Genomic DNA, 22769 nt, shown 5'->3' with positions numbered 1-22769 from the left:
GTTTCAAATGTCTGTGAGTCGTGTAACTGAGGCTGGACGTGGGGACCAGCCCGGAATTCACCTACGAGGATGTGGAAAACCGCCTAAAAACCACATCCAGGGTGGCCGGCACACCGGCCGTCGTCGTTAATCCACTAGGCGGATTCGATCCGGGGCCGGCGCTCCTACCTGAGTCCTACCCAGCTATCCTGGCGGGTTTGCAATGCCATTACATATGGGTTAATAAAATTGTTTAAGTACAAAATGTATAGTGACTTTAGAATCACCCTGTACGTTGTAATACACAAATCATTAAGAAGGGGACCTTAAAGAGTGTATTTGTAAGATTTGGGGATTAGTCGGACGTTAGTTTCCTTCGGCAGCACGACGCAATTCTCAAAAAAGCAGGAAAAATGCCTTTGAAGATCAGATTTCCGAGTACAGCCTTTCTTTAGGTTTTGATCTCGTTTAAAATCAAACACTTAGTGTACTTTGAAATGAAAATTTTTATTTGTTATGTCGCGTAAGGCTAGTGTAAATATTACGCTACTGTATTAAACACAAAATTAATATATAAAAATATAATTCACATAAAAAGATTACGTTATATATAAATAAATATACAGGTTTCAGTTGGAAATGTAGATCTAAAGTTTGTAAATCCGCTGACGGATTCGCGGCCTCACTGCACTGTTCGTGGAGGTTTGCGCTTGGAGATGCACAGGCGGATCCCGTTCTGCGCGGACAGGACGGGTGTGTGTGGGTCCAAGACCAGCGGGATGTCCGTTTCGCTGCTCACGTCCACCGTGTAGTTAGACAACAGGTGCACCAGTCCCAGCTTCGCCTGGAGCAGCCCCAGTCGCATGCCTGAAACATATTTCGTCTTGTTGTTGGCAAGTGGTAAACGCAAAGAAACGGTTGCAAATGACAAGAATTCTCCGTTGGCGACTGTTAAATGGGTAAATCTATACCACTTCAAGTCTCTAGACGTTACACGTACAACTGTCCGCCCCCTGTAGCTGCGTGGTTAGCGCGACAGAGTGTCAATCCTAAGGGCCCGGGTTCGATTCCCGGCTGGGTCGGAGATTTTTTTCAGCTCTGGGAGTGGGTGTTGTGTTGTTTTAATCATCATCATTTCATCCACATCGACGCGCAAGTCGCCGAAATGGCGTCACATCGGAAGACTTGCACCCGGCGAACGGTCTACCCGACGGGAGGCCCTCGTCACACGACAACTCCAACTCCAGAAAAGATGGGAAGTATGAACTTTTACTTATTGTGCATTTACAGTATAATGGAAGAAATACACGATGAAATTTATGATTTGGTGGTATGCGTGGTGCACGAAGCATCGATTGGAATTGAGCTTGAATGACTGATACAGAAATCTCGTTCTGTACTGCTTCACTTCTATGTTAAGAGTTGATCAGAGGCAGTGGCTGGCCAGTGGTGGGGCGACATTCTGACGGTAATAGTGTTTAGTGTAACTGGGATTGTAAATCAGTTAAGATCCTTAGACACCAGGAAGGCATCTGGCCCAGACGGTATCCCCTTTAGATTTTATGTTGTCTATGCTACAAATATAGCACCATTCTTATCCATCATCTATCAGAAATCGTTGGAACAGCGGGAAGTTCCACGGGACTGGAAGAAGGCCCAGGTCATAGCTAGCAATCTATAAAAAGGGTAGAAAATCGGATGCACACAATTACCGGCCAATTTCACTGACATCGATTTGTTGTAGAATCATGGAACATATTTTGTGTTCAGACATAATGACCTTTCTAGACACTGAGAAGCTCATCTGCAGAAACCAGCACGGTTTCAGGAAATAGCGGTCATGCGAGACACAGCTGGCCCTCTTTGTGCAAGATATACAACAGGCTCTAGATACCGGCTCCCAGGTTGGTGCCATATTTCTCGACTTTCGAAAGGCGTTCGACTCATTTCCGCACTGTCGCATGCTACATAAAGTGCGCGCTTACGGTCTATCCGATGACATATGCGATTGGATAGAAAGTTTTTTAACAGTCAGGGGGCAGTATGTCGTCCTGAACGGGGTGACTTCAACAGAAACAAGCGAAACTTAAGGTGTGCCACAGGGCAGCGTAATAGGTCCGCTGTTTTTTTACGATTTACATAAACGATCTGGTTGATGGTATTGACAGCGGCCTTAGACTGTTTGCCGATGGTGCTGTAGTCTACAGGAAAGTAGTATCACAGGAAAGTTGTGAACAAGTCAATGAGGATTTGCAGAAAATAAATGCGTGGTGTAATGACTGGCCGTTATCTCTCAATATTAGTAACTGTAACCTACTGCGTATAACAAGGTGAAAATCCCCATTAATGTACGAGTACAAAATAAATGCCCAGGCCGGCCAGAGTGGCCGAGCGGTTCTAGGCGCTACAGTCTGGAGCCGCGCGATCGCTGCGGTAGCAGGTTAGAAACCTGCCTCGGGCTTGGAGATGTGTGATGTCCTTAGGTTAGTTAGGTTTAAGTAGTTCTAAGTTCTAGGGGACTGATGACCTTAGAAGTTAAGTCCCGTAGTGCTCAGAGCCATTTGACCCATTAAGTGCCCAGTTTTTGGAAGCGGTAACATCCGTTAAGTATCTGGGTGTGACCATTCGAAATGATCTCAAATGGAATGATCATATTACACAAGTAACGAGTAAGGCGAACTCTAGATTGCGGTTTATTGGTAGAATCCTGAAGCGATGCAGTCCTTCAACAAAGGAAATAGCTTACAATACGTTAGTTCGCCCAGTCTTGGAGTATTGTTCGTCTGTATGGGGCCCTTACTAGTTGGGTCTGATTCAAAAGATTGAGAAGGTTCAAAGTTGAGCGGCAAGATTCGTGACTGGTACATTTAGCCATCGCGAGAGCGTAACAAAACTCATACTTTGAAGTGGGGCAGACTTGTAGGTAGACGGCGCACTAAACAGAAGGGGCTGCTCACTACATTCCGAAATCCGGTCTTCACCGAGGATGTAGAGCATATATTATTACCACCAACCTTAAAATCGCTCAATGATCACCATCCAAAGATAAGGGAAATAAGAGCTCGTACTGAGGCGTTCAGACAGTCGTTTTCCCTCGCGCAATCCGCGAGTGGAACAGAAAGGGGGGGGGGGGGGAATACGACTTTGGCGTGAATTGTGCCCTCCGCCACACATCACTTGGTGGCTAGCAGAGTATATATGTAGATGTAGATGTAATCCAAGACAGGTGTTTTAAATTGGTGAGATATCTGGAGAACGCACTTGCCAGGAAAACAGTCTAACACCCTCTGTTTCGAGGCTGGTCACGATAACTGGCGATCTTCTGTCATCTTGTTGATATTTGTCGCAGGGACGTCGAAGGTAGGGAAAAGTTGTTGGCCTTAACGTGTTAGAGTTGTAACGGTTGCTGTCCAGCTTATAGGGTACGTGATCGTGTTGTGTACCTAGTGGCACCCCACGACATCATGCTAGAACTGGACCCGTAAGATGACGACGAATGCAATGTGGCAACGTACATGCCTACACGCATGGATATGACCACTGTAATGCAGCGTGCAGTTACGGGACTCGCCCGAAAAGACGACGGGTTCCCATTCTTGAGGCCAGTGCCGTCGTAGGGGGCGACATTGTCGGTGCGGCACTCTCTATGCCGCAATTGAAACCGCGACAACTATCGCCGTCATGACGGTTCATAACGCTCCAGACGCCGCAGTATCCCTGTGGATACCTGTCTTTTGGGAACTACCTGCACCGGGCCACAGAGATAGTGCATGGCGTTCAGTATGGCCGTTCTGAACCCTTCGAGTCCATACTCGTATGACTGTTGTGAGATCCCTACCTACTCAAACAGAATGATTGCAGAACGGTAAACCGCTGTGTCGATAGTCAGGATCTTGCCTCTGTCGAATTATGACACATCTCCAACCTAAATAAGGCACAACACGATCTTCCCACAGACAGACAACATTAAGATGGGATATCTGCATGTTGTTGTTGTGGTCTTCAGTCCCGAGACTAGTTTGATGCAGCTCTCCATGCTACTCTATCATGTGCAAGCTTCTTCATCTCCCAGTACCTACTGCAACCTACATCCTTCTGAATCTGCTTAGTGTATTCATCTCTTGGTCTCCCCCTACGATTTTTACCCTCCACGCTGCCCTCCAATACTAAATTGGTGATCCCTTGATGCCTCAGAACATGTCCTACCAACCGATCCCTTCTTCTTGTCAAGTTGTGCCACAAACTTCTCTTCTCCCCAATCCTATTCAATACTTCCTCATTAGTTATGTGATCTACCCATCTAATCTTCAGCATTCTTCTGTAGCACCACATTTCGAAAGCTTCTATTCTCTTCTTGTCCAAACTATTTACCGTCCATGTTTCACTTCCATACATGGCTACACTCCATACAAATACTTTCAGAAATGACTTCCTGACACTTAAATCTATACTCGATGTTAACAAATTTCTCTTCTTCAGAAACGCTTTCCTTGCCATTGCCAGTCTACATTTTATATCCTCTCTACTTCGACCATCATCAGTTATTTTGCTCCCCAAATAGCAAAACTCCTTTACTACTTTAAGTGTCTCATTTCCTAATCTAATACCCTCAACATCACCCGACTTAATTCGACTACATTCCATTATCCTCGTTTTGTTTTTGTTGATGTTCATCTTATATCCTCCCTTCAAGACACCATCCATTCCGTTCAACTGCTCCTCCAAGTCCTTTGCTGTCTCCGACAGAATTACAATGTCATCGGCGAACCTCAAAGTTTTTATTTCTTCTCCATGGCTTTTAATACCTACTCCGAATTTTTCTTTTGTTTCCTTTACTGCTTGCTCAATATACAGATTGAATAACATCGGGGAGAGGCTACAACCCTGTCTTACTCCCTTCCCAACCACTGCTTCCCTTTCAGGTCCCTCGACTCTTATAACTGCCATCTGGTTTCTGTACAAATTGTAAATAGCCTTTCTCTCCCTGTATTTTACCCCTGCCACATTTAGAATTTGAAAGAGAGTATTCCAGTCAACATTGTCAAAAGCTTTCTCTAAGTCTACAAATGCTAGAAACGTAGGTTTGCCTTTCCTTAATCTTTCTTCTAAGATAAGTCGTAAGGTCAGTATTGCCTCACGTGTTCCAAAATTTCTACGGAATCCAAACTGATCTTTCCCGAGGTCGGCTTCAACTAGTTTTTCCATTCGTCTGTAAAGAATTCGTGTTAGTATTTTGCAGCTGTGGCTTATTAAACTGATGGTTCGGTAATTTTCACATCTGTCAACACCTGCTTTCTTTGGGATTGGAATTATTAAATTCTTCTTGAAGTCTGAGGGTATTTCGCCTGTTTCATACATCTTGCTCACCAGATGGTAGAGTTTTGTCAGGACTGGCTCTCCCAAGGCCGTCAGTAGTTCCAATGGAATGTTGTCTACTCCCGGGGCCTTGTTTCGACTCAGGTCTTTCAGTGCTCTGTCAAACTCTTCACGCAGTATAGTATCTCCCATTTCATCTTCATCTACATCCTCTTCCATTTCCATAATATTGTCCTCATCTGCATGAGAAACTCTATACATTACTTATGTGTAGAATGAAGATAGTCTTACACCTACTAACGACAGGTGTTCAGTAAGTAAAACAACATTTTTTCTCGACCAATTTCGGTTCAAAAAATTCGGATTCTTTGTGGGACATCATGGAATATTCCCGTTCAGCCCCTATATTTTCATGATGTTCCGTAGGTGGCGACGCTGTATGTAGCCTTGAAAACGGCGTCTGTAACGGAGGTGCGTTCCAAGCAGAGTGCTGTCATTGAGTTTCTTTTGGCGCAAAATGAGAGCATCACAGACAGTCACAGGCGCCTGCAGAATGTCTTCGCAGATGGCAGTGAACGGAAGCACCCTGAGTCGTTGGACGAGGCGTCTGTCACCATCACAACAAGGTCTTACAAACCTGTACGATCTCCCACGTGCCGGCCGGCCGCACACAACTTTGACTCCTGCAGTGTTGGACCGTGCAGACACTCATTGGAGGTCGGATCAATCAAACACCTTCTATGTACAACTGGACGCCTCTGTTGGTAGTGCTGATACTCTCATCCACCGTTTGGGGTACTCAAAGAAGTGTGCCCGCTGCGTTGCTTGCTGCCGAACACAAGACCACAAAGAGCAACGAAGGACCATCTGTGCGGAACTTCTTACGCGTTTAGACTCTGCTGGTGGAAATATTTTGTCGAACATCGTCACAGACAATGAGACGTGGGTTGGGTATTTTGTTGATGTCCCCCTTCATGGCCCAACAATCATGTGTGGAGTGTATTGTGCTACCTCCAGGAAATTGAAGAAACGATCAGAATGTGTTCGTCGCCACAAACATGCAAACTCGGGAGAAGCTCGCAAAACTTCACTGGACTGTTCTTATCCATCCATACTACAACCCGGATCTCGAACCTTCCGACTTCCATCCGTTTGTACGTGCGAGGATATCAATGATGCAGCAACACGACTTTAACTCCGACATCAACCAGTAGAGTGGCATCACGAGGGCATACTGACCCTCTCAGTAAGGTGGCGTATGGCCGTAGCATTGAACAGATAGTATGTTGAAAAATAGCGTTTTGTAGACGAGTGGGAAATAATATGATGTTTTGTACTTCGTATGGTTTTGCAGACATAATAATCATTTGCGTATCCAAGTATGTAGCTTACTTTATGCCAGTTTGACATTTGTTTCCTGTCACTCTCAGGATGTAGCAATCTTTATGATCAGAAGTGCACAGTGTTGTCTCAGCAAGTTCCTAGGAAGAGACGAGATTAAGTCTGGTGCCAGCACATATCCCCTGGTGTAAGCAGTTGCTCTTTGCTGCCAGGAACCAAAACGTACATCACATGAAGGTGTGTGCTGGTATGCAGTAGGGGGCGCAGAGGAGGCATTAGCGTTGCACTACGAGGTGCGTTCAAGTTCTAAGGCCTTCGATTTTTTTTATCCGGACTGGAAAGAGATAGAAACATGCGCATTGTTTTAAAATGAGGCCGCGTTCATTGTCAATACGTCCCAGAGATGGCAGCACCGTACGGCAGATGGAATTTTACCGCCAGCTGCGAGAATGAGAACTGTTTTAAATACTTAAAATGGCGACGTTTTCCTTACTTGAACAGCGTACAATCATTCGTTTTCTGAATTTGCGTGGTGTGAAACCAATTGAAATTCATCGACAGTTGAAGGAGACATGTGGTGACGGAGTTATGGATGTGTCGAAAGTGCGTTCATGGGTGCGACAGTTTAATGAAGGCAGAACATCGTGTGATGACAAACCGAAACAACCTCGGGCTCGCACAAGCCGGTCTGACAACACGATCGAGAAAGTGGAGAGAATTGTTTTGGGGGATCGCCGAATGACTGTTGAACAGATCGCCTCCAGAGTTGGCATTTCTGTGGGTTCTGGGCACACAATCCTGCATGATGACCTGAAAATGCGAAAAGTGTCATCCAGGTGGGTGCCACGAATGCTGACGGACGATCACATGGCTGCCTGTGTGGCATGTTGCCGAGCAATGTTGACGCGCAACGACAGCATGAATGGGACTTTCTTTTCGTCGGTTGTGACAATGGATGAGACGTGGATGCCATTTTTCAATCCAGAAACAAAGCGCCAGTCAGCTCAATGGAAGCACACAGATTCACCGCCACCAAAAAAATTTCGGGTAACTGCCAGTGCTGAAAAAATGATGGTGTCCATGTTCTGGGACAGCGAGGGCGTAATCCTTACCCATTGCGTTGCAAAGGACACTACGGTAACAGGTGCATCCTACGAAAATGTTTCGAAGAACAAATTCCTTCCTGCACTGCAACAAAAACGTCCTGGAAGGGCTGCGCATGTGCTGTTTCACCGAGACAACGCACCCGCACATCGAGCTAACGTTACACAACAGTTTCTTCGTGATAACAACTTTGAAGTGATTCCTCATGCTCCCTACTCACCTGACCTGGCTCCTAGTGACTTTTGGCTTTTTCCAACAATGAAAGACACGTTCCGTGGCCGCACATTCACCAGCCGTACTGCTATTGCCTCAGCGATTTTCCAGTGGTCAAAACAGACTCCTAAAGAAGCCTTCGCCGCTGCCATGGAATCATGGCGTCAGCGTTGTGAAAAATGTGTGCGTCTGCAGGGCGATTATGTCGAGAAGTAAGGCCAGTTTCATCGATTTCGGGTGAGTAGTTAATTAGAAAAAAAATCGGAGGCCTTAGAACTTGAATGCACCTCGTACAGCCTGGTGTCCCCAGCTAGCTGGTGCAGAGTCCCTGTATTAACGCAAAATAACCATAAATCAGGGTTACGACTTCGAAATCATCGGTTTTGTATCATGGCGCCCAGGTGTCGCCGGAGGCTGTCTCTGATGCTTAGCGCTGAGGCACCTGTGCTACATCCACCCGTACAAGACGATGGGGAAAGACTGTTCCTTGTCTGTTTTGGAACTGGTTGGTCTTGAGCCGATAGAGGCTAGGGTCCAGTGCGCTCTTAGGTTGGTTGGTTGCTCAGGTTCTTTCCTACACGCAGGACATGTTCCCTCTAGGGAGTTCATCTGGATCGGACACATGTGAATAGGCTTGATTAATAGTGCATCCCTGTCATTTAGCCCCACACTGACCAAAAACCTGGAGTACCTAGGGATCAACAGTAAGATGGTCTGGCCAATTCGCGCTCTGCATCCATACAAATTGTACCACTGCTTCGGTGACATTGGCCTACCGGTTGTTTGAAAATGTTAATGAGCGGCTAAAAGCTCCAGTCTGAAAGATTCGTATGACTTTATGTATAAAATAAAGGGCGTTATGTTAAGGATATTGCACTTAAACAATGTCACTTAGCCTTACTCCATCTTACACAGCAGAGATGTTAGTGGTTTAAGACATGACACTGATAGACAGTTCAGTGATCCTAAGCTATAGTTCTCCATTTCTTCTCCTGTTATCAGTCAAATGCTGAATATATTCGACACCAGAAATCGAACCCGTTACTTCCGAGTTTCCCTCCACGGCAGTACTATACATTGTCGACTATGTCTATGAGGCGGCATAGGTTTTCGTGGGTGTTCATACCATGATTCCGTTGTATTGCGTAAGGTGACGCAATTGTGAAATCACCATCCATTATTCTTGATTGAGATTTTCTGTGGTTTTCGTAAAAAGAAATTCGGTGAACGATGTCGTGACCGATCTTCCTTCGCATACACGTCCTAATTGACATTCGATGCATAATGAGCACCATGTCGACGGGAGTTTGACTGTAAGCTTTCCTTCCTCCTCCTCCTCAGATTTACGAGTATATATCTACTGCAGTTTCAAACGTAGTCCGCCAGTAATATCTTTGATAAAAAACCTCTCACCCCTTGCTAGCTCGTTTCGTTATTTACGAACACGAATTCTACAGAATGAGTCCAGGAAGTTTCTGACCAATTAGTATCAGCTACTCTGACAAAGCAGGGTATAAATTTTCTCCTGCTGAGAAGCTACTCATTACAATACGGTAAGTTGGTACAAGGGTTTGAGTGACGTTAAAAATGCCACTATGAAAAGTTTATTTTTCAGTAATACCCTAGTATGGTACTTTATTCAACGTGGTACATACGCAAATAGTGGCTACAAATCAATAAAGCTAGGAGAGTATATCTACGAGGGGCGTTTGGAAAGTCTGTGCAAAAATAAAAACTACTTACGTATTTGGGGAAAACCTTTCTTATTTTTCGACTTAGTCTCCTTTTAGACTTATATACTGCGTCCAACGCTGTTCTAATTTGTTGATCCCTTCCGAATTATAGGAATTGTCCAAGACCGCAAAATAGCTATTAGTAGCTGCAATGACCTCCTCGTTTCAATAAAATCTTTGTCCCGCCAGCCATTTCTTCAAATTGGGGAACAAATAGTAGTCCGAGGAAGCCAAGTCTGGAGAATACGGGGGATGTGAAACGAGTTGGAATCCTAGTTTCATTAGTTTTGCTACCAGAAATGCTGAGGTGTGTGCTGGTGCATTGTCTTGATGGAAAAGGACTTTTTTGCGGTCCAATCGCCGGCGTTTTTCTTGCAGCTCGGTTTTCAAACGGTACAACAACGATTAATGATATGCACCTGCAATAATTTTACCCTTTTCCAGATAGTCGATGAGGATTATCCTCTGCGAATCCCAAAAGACAGTCGCCATAACCTTTCCGGCCAGCCGGCCGTTGTGGCCGAGCGGTTCTAGGCGCTTCAGTCTGGAACCGCGCGACCGCTACGGTCGCAGGTTCGAATCCTGCCTCGGTCATGGATGTGTGTGATGTCCTTAGGTTAGATAGGTTTAAATAGTTCTAAGTTCTAGGGGACTGATGACCTCAGATGTTAAGTCCCATAGTGCTAAGCGCCATTTGAACCAATCTTTCCGGCCGAAGGAATGGTCTTCGCCTTTTTTGGTGCAGATTCTCCCTTGGCAACTCATTGTTTAGGTTGTTGTTTGATCTCAGGAGTATAGTGATGTATCCATGTTTCATCCACAGTGACGAAACGACGCTTAAAGTCCTGCAGATTCTTCCTGAACAGCTGCAAACCATCCTTGCAACACTTCACACGAGTCAGTTATTGGTCAAAACCGTGAGAAAACGCGGAACCGATATTGCAGATAGCTTTCTCATGTCCAAATTTTTACGCAAAATATTATGTACCCGTTCATTCGAGATGCCCACAGTGCTAGCAATCTCACGCCCCTTAACTCTTCTGTCATCCATCACGATATCATGGATTTTATCAATGATTTCTGGAGTAGTAACCTCCACAGGGCGTCCAGGACGTTCAGCATCACTTGTGCGCATATCTCCAATCCGAAAATTTTGAAACCACTTATAAACTGTTCTAATCGAAGGTGCAGAGTCACCGTAATGTTTATCGAGCTTCTCTTTAGTCTTCTGAGGCGTTTTGCCTTTCATAACGTAATGTTTAATCCCCACACGAAATTTTTTTCCGTATATTTTTTGACAATCACTCGACTTCCTTGTTTCACACGAATGCCAAACACAAAGAACTAGACCAATGTAGCTGAAACTTGGTGTGCGTTCTTTGCAAAGATGCTACTAACTAAACATGACCTCGATACACGCCGGTGTTGCCATCTCTCGGACTTTGCACGGACTTTTCAAACGCCCCTCGTGTAACTGTCCATTTTCGCAAAGTGGTATATGATCAGTCTGAGGGGTATTCAGAAGAAATGTTGGTGTAGGCTGTTGAACTCTGCGTGGGGATGGACAACGTGTTTGAAGAAATGCAAGAAGACCATGATGATAAGGGAAACACCGACGTGTTCTGCTAGAGCTGGTCCTCATCATCAGCTGATGAGTCCCGACATCTATTCGTTTTTCGTATCCAGCTTCGGGTTGCATCGGCAGTATGAAAACAAAGCCAAACAAAATGCGGCAGCTCCACGCTCTGCGTAGCAGGACATAGCAGGTGGCAATAGCCTCTTGTGTGGCACCTACCTGCCAATATTGTCGTGATCAACCTCCACATATCTCAAATATTTTATCGAGAATGAAGAAAGGTATGGCTCTCCTTCCCCCGTTAAAAGCAGTGTCGATATGTTAGTTGCATTTCGTACACAGCAATGTATGCTATAAAATCCATCAAACGTAAGCTGGTCAGCGACTACATTTTTCACCGTAAACTTTTCAAAATACATGCGATGTTTTACTTTACTTCGAAGTACCACAAGTAACTATGGGCAACAGCGAAAGGAAAATCAGTTCATTAGCAAGCTGTAATGTCAGATTGTAAGATGCGAAAAAATCATTTTTTAATTAAAAAAAAATTTTTTCTTTTACTGAATAGTTTCCTCAAAATCAAATGAGAAAGACTGCGTAGCACAGGACATACCTGAATCCCACGACCATGGTTTTTAAAGTTTTACTCGAAAATTAAAGGTTTTACTGAGAAAGTAGCTACAGAGATGGATATAACTTTGCTTCAGCTACATAAAACTATATAATTTCTGAGGGATACTTGAAATTTCTCCCCCCCATATCTCGTACGATACAAGTTGCGTGTAGCAACCAGCGTCCGGTGTTCTGTCTGGCGATACGACATACATACACTCCTGGAAATTGAAATAAGAACACCGTGAATTCATTGTCCCAGGAAGGTGAAACTTTATTGACACATTCCTGGGGTCAGATACATCACATGATCACACTGACAGAACCACAGGTACATAGACACAGGCAACAGAGCATGCACAATGTCGGCACTAGTACAGTGTATATCCACCTTTCGCAGCAATGCAGGCTGCTATTCTCCCATGGAGACGATCGTAGAGATGCTGGATGTAGTCCTGTGGAACGGCTTGCCATGCCATTTCCACCTGGCGCCTCAGTTGGACCAGCGTTCGTGCTGGACGTGCAGACCGCGTGAGACGACGCTTCATCCAGTCCCAGACATGCTCAATGGGGGACAGATCCGGAGATCTTGCTGGCCAGGGTAGTTGACTTACACCTTCTAGAGCACTTTGGGTGGCACGGGATACATGCGGACGTGCATTGTCCTGTTGGAACAGCAAGTTCCCTTGCCAGTCTAGGAATGGTAGAACGATGGGTTCGATGACGGTTTGGATGTACCGTGCACTATTCAGTGTCCCCTCGACGATCACCAGTGGTGTACGGCCAGTGTAGGAGATCGCTCCCCACACCATGATGCCGGGTGTTGGCCCTGTGTGCCTCGGTCGTATGCAGTCCTGATTGTGGCGCTCACCTGCACGGCGCCAAACACGCATACGACCATCATTGGCACCAAGGCAGAAGCGACTCTCATCGCTGAAGACGACACGTCTCCATTCGTCCCTCCATTCACGCCTGTCGCGACACCACTGGAGGCGGGCTGCACGATGTTGGGGCGTGAGCGGAAGACGGCCTAACGGTGTGCGGGACCGTAGCCCAGCTTCATGGAGACGGTTGCGAATGGTCCTCGCCGATACCCCAGGAGCAACAGTGTCCCTAATTTGCTGGGAAGTGGCGGTGCGGTCCCCTACGGCACTGCGTAGGATCCTACGGTCTTGGCGTGCATCCGTGCGTCGCTGCGGTCCGGTCCCAGGTCGACGAGCACGAGCACCTTCCGCCGACCGCTGGCGACAACATCGATGTACTGTGGAGACCTCACGCCCCACGTGTTGAGCAATTCGGCGGTACGTCCACCCGGCCTCCCGCATGCCCACTATACGCCCTCGCTCAAAGTCCGTCAACTGCACATACGGTTCACGTCCACGCTGTCGCGGCATGCTACCAGTGTTAAAGACTGCGATGGAGCTCCGTATGCCATGGTAAACTGGCTGACACTGACGGCGGCGGTGCACAAATGCTGCGCAGCTAGCGCCATTCGACGGCCAACACCGCGGTTCCTGGTGTGTCCGCTGTGCCGTGCGTGTGATCATTGCTTGTACAGCCCTCTCGCAGTGTCCGGAGCAAGTATGGTGGGTCTGACACACCGGTGTCAATGTGTTCTTTTTTCCATTTCCAGGAGTGTATATGTCAGTGTTGCATTGTTCATGTGCCTGAGTGGTGAACCAGTTAAGCCGCTTTCACTATGTTCCTGTGTGCTCTGCTGATGTGGGTTGCTCCTGAATGGTAGCGTGAGTGACACAGCGTGTCGAATTACATATCGTATCACCTTAGTGTGAACCCCGCCTTGTAGTAAAAAGTACGAATGTCTCAATGTACACAGTAAATCTACAGATGTGGTATTTCCCGCCCTGACCGAGGGGGGCATGACGCTTGGAGCATTCCATTTCCGACGCCTGGAGGGCTATTGCGTCAAGGCTGTATCTTGAGTACGTCTCAGATTTCAGTTGGAGAAGAATGTCACTGCGTATCATGTAGTGACTGTGTACGTCCTATGAGTCCATTCCGAGTATTGTTCCATTTACACGCTTTTTTAGAACTAACATAAATGTAAACGTACACACTGTCAGCAGATACAAAATATTCATTTCTCCCCTTGTAGTAATTCTAAATGTGCTAGTGCATGTTTCCTTATCAAACTCGGAGGTGTACTTGCGAGAAAAAGTAATGTAGAAAACTAGCCTGCAAACCACTTATTGTGTAAATTTGAACCACCAACTTTCTCCTCCGAATCCGGAAACCCGAGGGGCATTCAGCAAGTAATGCAACACATTTTTTTTCTCGGCCAGTTTCGCTTGAAAAAATGCGGTATTTGCTGTAGTTTCATGAAGTTTCGATAGGTGGCAGCAGTATACTTAGCCTTCAAAATGTCGTCTGTAACGTCGGTGCACTCCAAGCGGAGAGCTGTGATTGAGCTACTTTTTGTGAAAAACCAGAGCATCGCAGATATACAGAGGCACTTGGAGAATGGCCACGGAGACCTGGCAGTGAACAAAAGCACGGTGAGTTGTTGGGCGAGCCGTCTGTCATCATCGCTAAGAGGGCGTGCAACCTCTTCCGATCTCCCGGGTGCCGACCTGTTGCACTCAGCCATAACTCCTGCAATGTCGGAACGTGCAGACACTATTTCGAGGTGACCGACAGTTCACAACCAGACACCTCGTTGTACAACTGTACATCTCTGTTGAGGATGCTGATACACTCATCCACCAGTTGGTATAGTCAAATATGTGTGCCCACTGGCATCGACCCTACAGACCAGATCTCGCACCTTCCGATTTCAATCTTTGCCCTGCCAGTAAGGTGGCGTAAGGCCATCGCATTGAACGGAGATTATGTTGAAATGCAACATTTTCTAGCCAAAAGGGTGGGGAATAATATGGTATTTGTACTCCTAGATAAAATCACCCTGCTTTCAGAAAAAATTGTATTGCATTATTTATTGAACGCCCCCCGTATTCTGTTGACCCCCACTTACAAAGGGTGAACTGATCAAGGCAATAAAATAAGAAAAACCAGAAATCACTCTAAAGATTTAGGTATTTAATTTTCCTGTGAACTATTCGAGGCTGGAATGGTCGAGAAATAGTCTGAATATTGGTCTATGAACCCTCTGCCAAGCACTTAGGAGTGAAACACAGAGTGATAATGTAGGTGAAAACTGATGAGCCAAAACATTACAACCACATGCTCAACAGGTTGTTTGCCCGTCTTTGCAATGAAATACATCACTGATTCTGTGTATCGTGGATCCTACAATTTGTGGGTAGGTTTGTGGAGATGTGTGGTATCAGATGTCGTCTACACACAGGTCATGTAATTCGCGTCAATAACGTCGCTGATATGCGTACACCGTGACTGCCCGATAGCGACCCAGATGGGTTTCGTAGGAAGCGCAGGATAATCTCTCCGCCGGCATAATACCGCTGTCACCAGCCTGCGCATGTGATGCACTCCATCTTCTGAACCGCCGTTCACCTCAGTGAAGGTCTTTGTGGAGACGACTATCCAACTAGTGTAAAAAAAATGTGATTCACCCGAAGAGCCAACACGTTTCCATTGATCGACGGTCGAATCCCGATTGTCCTGTGACCACTGCAATCATAATCGACGATGTCGTTGGATCATCATGTGAACACTTAGGAGTGCTCTGCTGCAGAGCTCCAAGTTCAACAATGTACGATGAATGGTGTGACCTGAAACACTTGGGCATGCACCACTCATTCGGCAGAGATGCCACAGACTACCATCTACACCACTTTACACACAGACGAGCCTCCGAACCCCACGTTCTGTGAAGGACTGGGGATGTCCAACCATTCAGAGCCTAGTGGTAGTTTCACTGTCCTTCTTACCTCTTTCTGTAGATGCCCACGACAGAGCGTGGAATGTCGGATCCCTTAATCGGGCAGGTAGGTTAGAAAATTTAAAAAGGGAAATAGATAGGTTGAAGTTAGATATAGTGGGAAATAGTGAAGTTCGGTGGTAGGAGGAACAAGACTTTTGGTCAGGTGAATACAGGGTTATAAATACAAAATCAAATAGGGGTAATGCAGGAGTAGGTCTAATAATGAATAAATAAAATAGTAGTGCGGGTAAGCTACCACAAACAGCACAGTGAACGGATTATTGTGGCCAAGATAGACAAGAAGCCCATGCCTACTACAGTAGTGCAAGTTTATATGCCAACTAGCTCTGCAGATGATGAAGAAATTGATGATATGTATGATGAGATAAAAGAAATTATTCAGGTAGTGAAGGGAGACGAAAATTTAATAGTCATGGGTGACTGGAATTCGAGAGTAGGAAAAGGGAGAGAAGGTAACATAGTGGGTGAATATGGATTGGGGGAGAGAAATGAAAGAGGAAACCGCCTGGTAGAATTTTGCAGAGAGCATAACTTAATCATAGCTAACACTTGGTTCAAGAATCATAAAAGAAGGTTGTATACATGGAAGAATCCTGGAGATACTAGAAGGTATCAGATAGATTATATAATGGTAAGACAGAGATTTAGGAACCAGGTTTTAAATTGTAAGACATTTCCAGGGGCAGATGTGGACTCTGACCACAATCTATTGGTTATGAACTGTAGATTAAAACTGAAGAAACTGCAAAAAGGTGGGAATTTAAGGAGATGGGACCTGGATAAACTGACTAAACCAGAGGTTGTACAGAGTTTAAGGGGAGCATAAGGGAACAATTGACAGGAATGGGGGAAAGAAATACTGTAGAAGAAGAATGGGTAGCTCTGAGGGATGAAGTAGTGAAGGCAGCAGAGGATCAAGTAGGTAAAAAGACGAGGGCTGGTAGAAAACCTTGTGTAACAGAAGAAACATTGAATTTACTTGATGAAAGGAGAAAATATAAAAACGCAGTAAATGAAGCAGGCAAAAAGGAATACAAACGTCTCAAAAATGAGATCGACAGGAAGTGCAAAATGGCTAAGCAGGGATGGCTAGAGGACAAATGTAAGGATGTAGAGGCTTATCTCACTAGGGGTAAGATAGATACTGCGTACAGGAAAATTAAAGAGATCTTTGGAGAAAAGAGAGCCACTTGTATGAATATCAAGAGCTCAGATGGAAACCCAGTTCTAAGCAAAGAAGGGAAAGCAGAAAGGTGGAAGGAGTATATAGAGGGTCTATACAGGGGCGATGTACGTGAGGACAATATTATGGAAATGGAAGAGGATATAGATGAAGATGAAGATGAAATGGGAAATACGATACTGCGTGAAGAGTTTGAAAGAGCACTGAAAGGCCTGAGTCGAAACAATGCCCCGGGAGTAGACAACATTCCATTGGAACTACTAACGGCCTTGGGAGAGCCAGTCCTGACAAAACTCTACCATCTGGTGAGCAAGATGTATGAGACAGGCGAAATACCCTCAGACTTCAAGAAGAATATAATAATTCCAATTCAAAAGAAAGCAGGTGTTGACAGATGTGAAAATTACCGAACTATCAGTTTAATAAGTCACAGCTGCAAAATACTAACGCGAATTCTTTACAGGCGAATGGAAAAACTGCTAGAAGCTGACCTCGGCGAAGATCAGTTTGGATTCCGCAGAAATGTTGGAACACGTGCGTTAATACTGACCCTACGACTTATCTTAGAAAATAGATTAAGGAAAGGCAAACCTACATTTCTAGCAGTTGTAGACTTAGAGAAAGCTTTTGACAATGTTGACTGGAATACTCTCTTTCAAATTCTAAAGGTGGCAGGGGTAAAATACAGGGAGCGAAAGGCTATTTACAATTTTTACAGAGACCAGATGGCAGTTATAAGAGTCGATGGGCATGAAAGGGAAGCAGCGGTTGGGAAGGGAGTGAGACAGGGTAGTAGCCTGTCCCCGATGTTATGCAATCTGTATATTGAGCAAGCAGTAAAGGAAACAAAAGAAAAATTCGGAGTACGTATTAAAGTCCATGGAGAAGAAATAAAAACGTTGAGGTTCGCCGATGACATTGTAATTCTGTCAGAGACAGCAAAGGACTTGGAAGAGCAGTTGAACGGAATGGACAGTGTCTTGAAAAGAGGATATAAGATGAACATCAACAAAAGCAAAACGAGGATAATGGAATGTAGTCGAATTAAGTCGGGTGATGCTGAGGGAATTAGATTAGGAAATGAGACATTTAAAGTAGTAAAGGAGTTTTGCTATTTGGGGAGCAAAATAACTGATGTTGGACGAAGTAGAGAGGATATAAAATGTAGACTGGCAATGGCAAGGAAAGCGTTTCTGAAGAAGAGAAATTTGTTAACATCGAGTATAGATTTAAGTGTCAGGAAGTCATTTCTGAAAGTATTTGTATGGAGTGTAGCCTTGTATGGAAGTGAAACCTGGACGGTAAATAGTTTGGACAAGAAAAGAATAGAAGCTTTCGAAATGTGGTGCTATAGAAGAATGTTGAAGATTAGGTGGGTAGATCACGTAACTAATGAGGAGATATTGAATAGAATTGGGGAGAAGAGGAGTTTGTGGCACAACTTGACAAGAAGAAGGAACCGGTTGGTAGGACGTGTTCTGAGGCATCAAGGGATCACAAATTTAGCATTGGAGGGCAGCGTGGAGGGTAAAAATCGTAGAGGGAGACCAAGAGATGAGTACACTAAGCAGATTCAGAAGGATGTAGGTTGCAGTAAGTACTTGGAGATGAAGAAGCTTGCACAGGATAGAGTAGCACGGAGAGCTGCATCAAACCAGTCTCAGGACTGAAGACAACAACAACAACAACAACAACCACGACAGTAGCACATGAACATTTGACCAGCTTCGCCATTTTCCAGATACTCGTTCACAGGTTCTGCGTAAAAATAATTTTTCATTTGTCAAAGCCGCTTATCCCAATGGATTTCCCCATTTGCAGCTCATACACTATGTGATCAAAAGTATCCGGACACCCACAAAAACATACGTTTTTCATTTAATGTACATTGTGTTACCACCTACTGCCAGGTACTCACTCCATATCAGCGACCTCAGTAGTCAGTAGACATCGTGAGAGAGCAGAATGAGGCGCTCCGCGGAACTCACGGACTTCGAACTTCTTCAGGTGGTTGGGTGTCACTTGTGTCACACGTTTGTGGGCGAGATTTCCACACTCCTAAACATCCCTAGGCCCACTGTTTCCGATGTGACAGTGAAGTGAAGACGTGAAGGGACAGCTCAAAGCCGTACAGGCCGACCTCGTCTGTTGACTGACAGAGAGCGCCGACAGCAGAAGACGGTCGTAATGTGTAATAGGCAGACATCTATCCAGACCATCATACAGGAATTCTAAACTGCATCAGGATCCAGTGCAAGTTCTATGACAGTTAGGCGGGAGGTGAGTAAACTTGGATTTCATTGTCGAGCGGCTGCTCATAAGCCACACATCACGACGGTAAATGCCAGACGACGCCACTCTTGGTGGAAGGAGCGTAAACATTTGACGATTGAAAGGTGGAAAAACGTTGTGTGGAATGACGAATCACGGTACAGAATGTGGCGATCCGACGGCAGAGTGTGGGTATGGCGATTGCCCAGTGAACGTCATCTGCCAACGTGTGTAGTGCCAACAGTAAAATTCGGAGGCGGTGGTGTTATGGTGTGGCCATGTTTCTCATCGAGGGGTCTGGCACACCTTGTTGTTTTTCATGGCACTATCACAGCACAGGCCTACATTGATGTTTTAAGCACTTTCTTGCTTCCCATTGTAGAAGAGCAATTCGGGGATCGCGATTGCACTTTTCAACTCGATCGAGCACCTGTTCTTAATGCACGGCCTGTGGCGGAGTGGTTACACGGCAATAACATCCCTGTAATGGACTGGCCCGCACAGAGTCCTGACCTGAATCCTGTAAAGCACCTTTGGGACGTTTTGGAACGCAGACTTTGTGCCAAGCCTCACCAACTGACATAGATACCACTCCTCAGTGCAGCAATCGGTGAAGAATGGGCTGCCATTCCCCAAGAAACCTTCCAGTACCTGACTGAACGTATGCTTGCCAGAGTGGAAGCTGTCATCAAGGCTAAGGGTGGATCAACACCAAGTGGAATTCCAGCATTTCCAATGGGGGGTGACACGAACTTGTAAGTCATTTGGATCACATAGTGTATCTTCGATAGGGTGATTTCCTGTCCGTGTCTGCTCCGCTTGCATACTTTGTCACCACTTCAGTGCCCGTAACGCCACCTGGCGGCAGCGAAGGTCGCTGTGGGCGGTGGTCATAATGTTTTGGTTTACTAGTGTACATATGTTGTAGGGTTGAACTCACCTATGCAGAAACGTGGTCCTTCGCCGAACGGCAGGTAGACGAAGGGATGTCGTGAAGCTTTGGCCTCGTCTGAGAAGCGTTCGGGATCGAACCGCTCGGGGTTGGGATAGTGGACAGGGTCGTGGTGTATACTGTGCACGGGGATGACGACGATGATGCCGCGTTCTAGGATCACAGCGGTGTCGCCGCTGCCGTCTGCGCTCGGCAGCCGGTACGGCCGCAGGGTCTCCCTGTTGATAGTAGCCAGTGGTGGGTACTTCCTCAGCGTCTCTGCAACATTGCGGTGATCCATTAGTTCATGGGAGTAACTGACTTCAGACAGGACTGGCTATAGATGAACTGATGTGAAGTAAGCGGGTCTGCTGCTGTGGCCGAGCGGTTCTAGCCGTTTCAGACCGGAACCGCACTGTTGCAACGGTCGCAGGTTCGAATCCTGCCTCGGGCATGAATGTGTGTCATGTCCTTAGGTTAGTTAGGTTTAAGCAGTTCTACGTTCTAGGGGACTGATGACCTCAGAAGTTGAGTCCCATAGTGCTCAGAGCCATTTGAACCATTTTTTAACCTCAGATGTTAAGTCCCATAGTGCTTAGAGCCATTTTTGAAGTAAGTGGATGTACAGTTCCTGGGCAAAATCTTAGGTTGGTGCATAAGTTCGTAGCGTATTTGTTTTGCATGTTGGTATTCCGGTTGCTATGGAATTATCTATTAGTTGTCTTTTTTATTTCTAATTCACTGCTCCTATTTCAGTTTACACATTGTCATTTTGCCATCTGGAGATAGTGGGTGCAGCTGTGGAAAATCGAGTGCCGACTGGAGAAATCGGAACACTCACGACTAATTATTCTGCTCGAGTTCAGTAGAGGGGTGACAGCAGCAGAGACAGCCAGAAACATTTGCGCCGTCTGTGGGGATAATACTAATAGACAGAGCACTGCAAAAAAAATGGTTTTTCGTTTTAAGGAGCATCGTTTGACATTAGTGACTCTCCACGCCCAGAAATTCCTTCACGGTTTGATAAAGATCGTGTAAATGCATGAATCCACACTTACCCACATCAATGTACTCGAGAACTGGTACATGTGAGGAACTGTGATCGCTCCACCATCGGGCGACAATTGCATGAAATGGGGAAGATTTAAAAATCGGGTGTATGAGTCCGCACGCTCTAAGGCAAGAGCACAATAATCAGCAGGTGGTCATACACTTCTGGCCATTAAAATTGCTACACCAAGAAGAAATGCAGATGATAAACGTGTATTCATTGGACAAATATATTATACTAGAACTGACAAGTGATTACATTTTCACGCAATTTGGGTGCGTAGATCCTGATAAATCAGTACCCAGAATAACCACCTCTGGCCGTAATAACGGCCTTGATATGCCTGGGCATTGAGTCAAACAGAGTTTGGATGGCGTGTACAGATACAGCTGCCCATGCAGATTCAACACGATACCACAGTTCATCAACAGTAGTGATTGGTGTATTGTGACGAGCCAGTTGCTAGGCCATAATTGACCAGACGTTTTTAATTGGTGAGAGATCTGGAGAATGTGCTGGCCAGGGCAGCAGTCTAACATTTTCTGTATCCAGAAAAGCCCGTACAGGACCTGCAACATGCGGTCGTACATTATCCTGCTGAAATGTAGGGTTTCGCAGGGATCGAATGAAGGGTAGAGCCATGGGTCGTAACACATCTGAAATGTAACGTCCACCGTTCAAAGTACCGTCAATGCGAACAAGAGGTGACCGAGACGTGTAACCAATGGCACCCCATATCATCACGCCGGGTGATACGTCAGTATGGCGATGACGAACACACGCTTCCAATGTGCGTTCACCGCGATCTCGCCAAACACGGATGCTGTAAACAGAACCTGGATTCATCCGAAAAAATGACGTTTTGCCATTCGTGCACCTAGGTTCGTCGTTGAGTATACCATCGCAGGCGCTCCTGTCTGTGATGCAGTGTCGAGGGTAACCGCAGCCATGGTCTCCGAGCTGTTAGTCCATGCTGCTGCAAACATCGACGACTGTTCGTGCAGATGGTTGTTGTCTTGCAAACGTCCCCATCTGTTGACTCAGGAATGGAGACGTGGCTGCACGATCCGTTACGGCCATGCGGATAAGATGCCTGTCATCTTGACTGCTAGTGATACGAGGCCGTTGGGAACCAGCACCGCGTTCCGTATTACCCTCCTGAACCCACCGATTCCATATTCTGCTAACAGTCATTGGATATTGACCGACGCGAGCAGCAATGTCGCAATACGATAAACCGCAATTGCGATACGCTACAATCCGACCTTTATCAAAGTCGGAAACGTAATGGTACGCATTTGTCCTCTTTACACGAGGCATCACAACAACGTTTCACCAGGCAACGCCGGTCAACTGCTGTTTGTGTATGAGAAGTCGGTTGGAAACTTTCCTCATGTCAGCACGTTGTAGGTGTCGCCACCGGCGTCAGCCTAGTGTGAATGCTCTGAAAAGCTAATCATTTGCATATCACAGCATCGTCTTCCAGTCGGTTACATTTCGCGTCTGTATAACGTCATCTTCATGGTGTAGCAGTTTTAATGGCCAGTAGTGTATGTGTATCTCTGCTTCATCATCA

General features: G+C 45.8%; 1 protein-coding gene across 2 annotated transcripts in view; it reads right to left on the bottom strand.

The window, feature by feature from the left end:
- Positions 1–591: 591 nt before the first annotated feature.
- Positions 592–22769, bottom strand: part of LOC126190798 (probable cytochrome P450 6a14) — a 101086-nt gene continuing 78908 nt past the window's right edge. Inside the window, exons 7-8 of one of the 2 annotated variants that reach the window (XM_049931346.1) lie at positions 20152–20421; positions 592–846 (exon numbers count right to left, since the gene is read on the bottom strand). In XM_049931346.1, coding sequence (XP_049787303.1) covers positions 662–846; positions 20152–20421 — 455 coding nt within the window. In that variant the 3' untranslated portion in view covers positions 592–661. The remainder of the gene's footprint in view (positions 847–20151; positions 20422–22769) is intronic. The other variant, XM_049931347.1, reaches the window with a different exon arrangement.

Source organism: Schistocerca cancellata, chromosome 6 (assembly GCF_023864275.1).
Source record: "Schistocerca cancellata isolate TAMUIC-IGC-003103 chromosome 6, iqSchCanc2.1, whole genome shotgun sequence".
NCBI lineage: Eukaryota > Metazoa > Arthropoda > Insecta > Orthoptera > Acrididae > Schistocerca > Schistocerca cancellata.
This window is presented reverse-complemented; position numbering and strand designations above follow the sequence as displayed.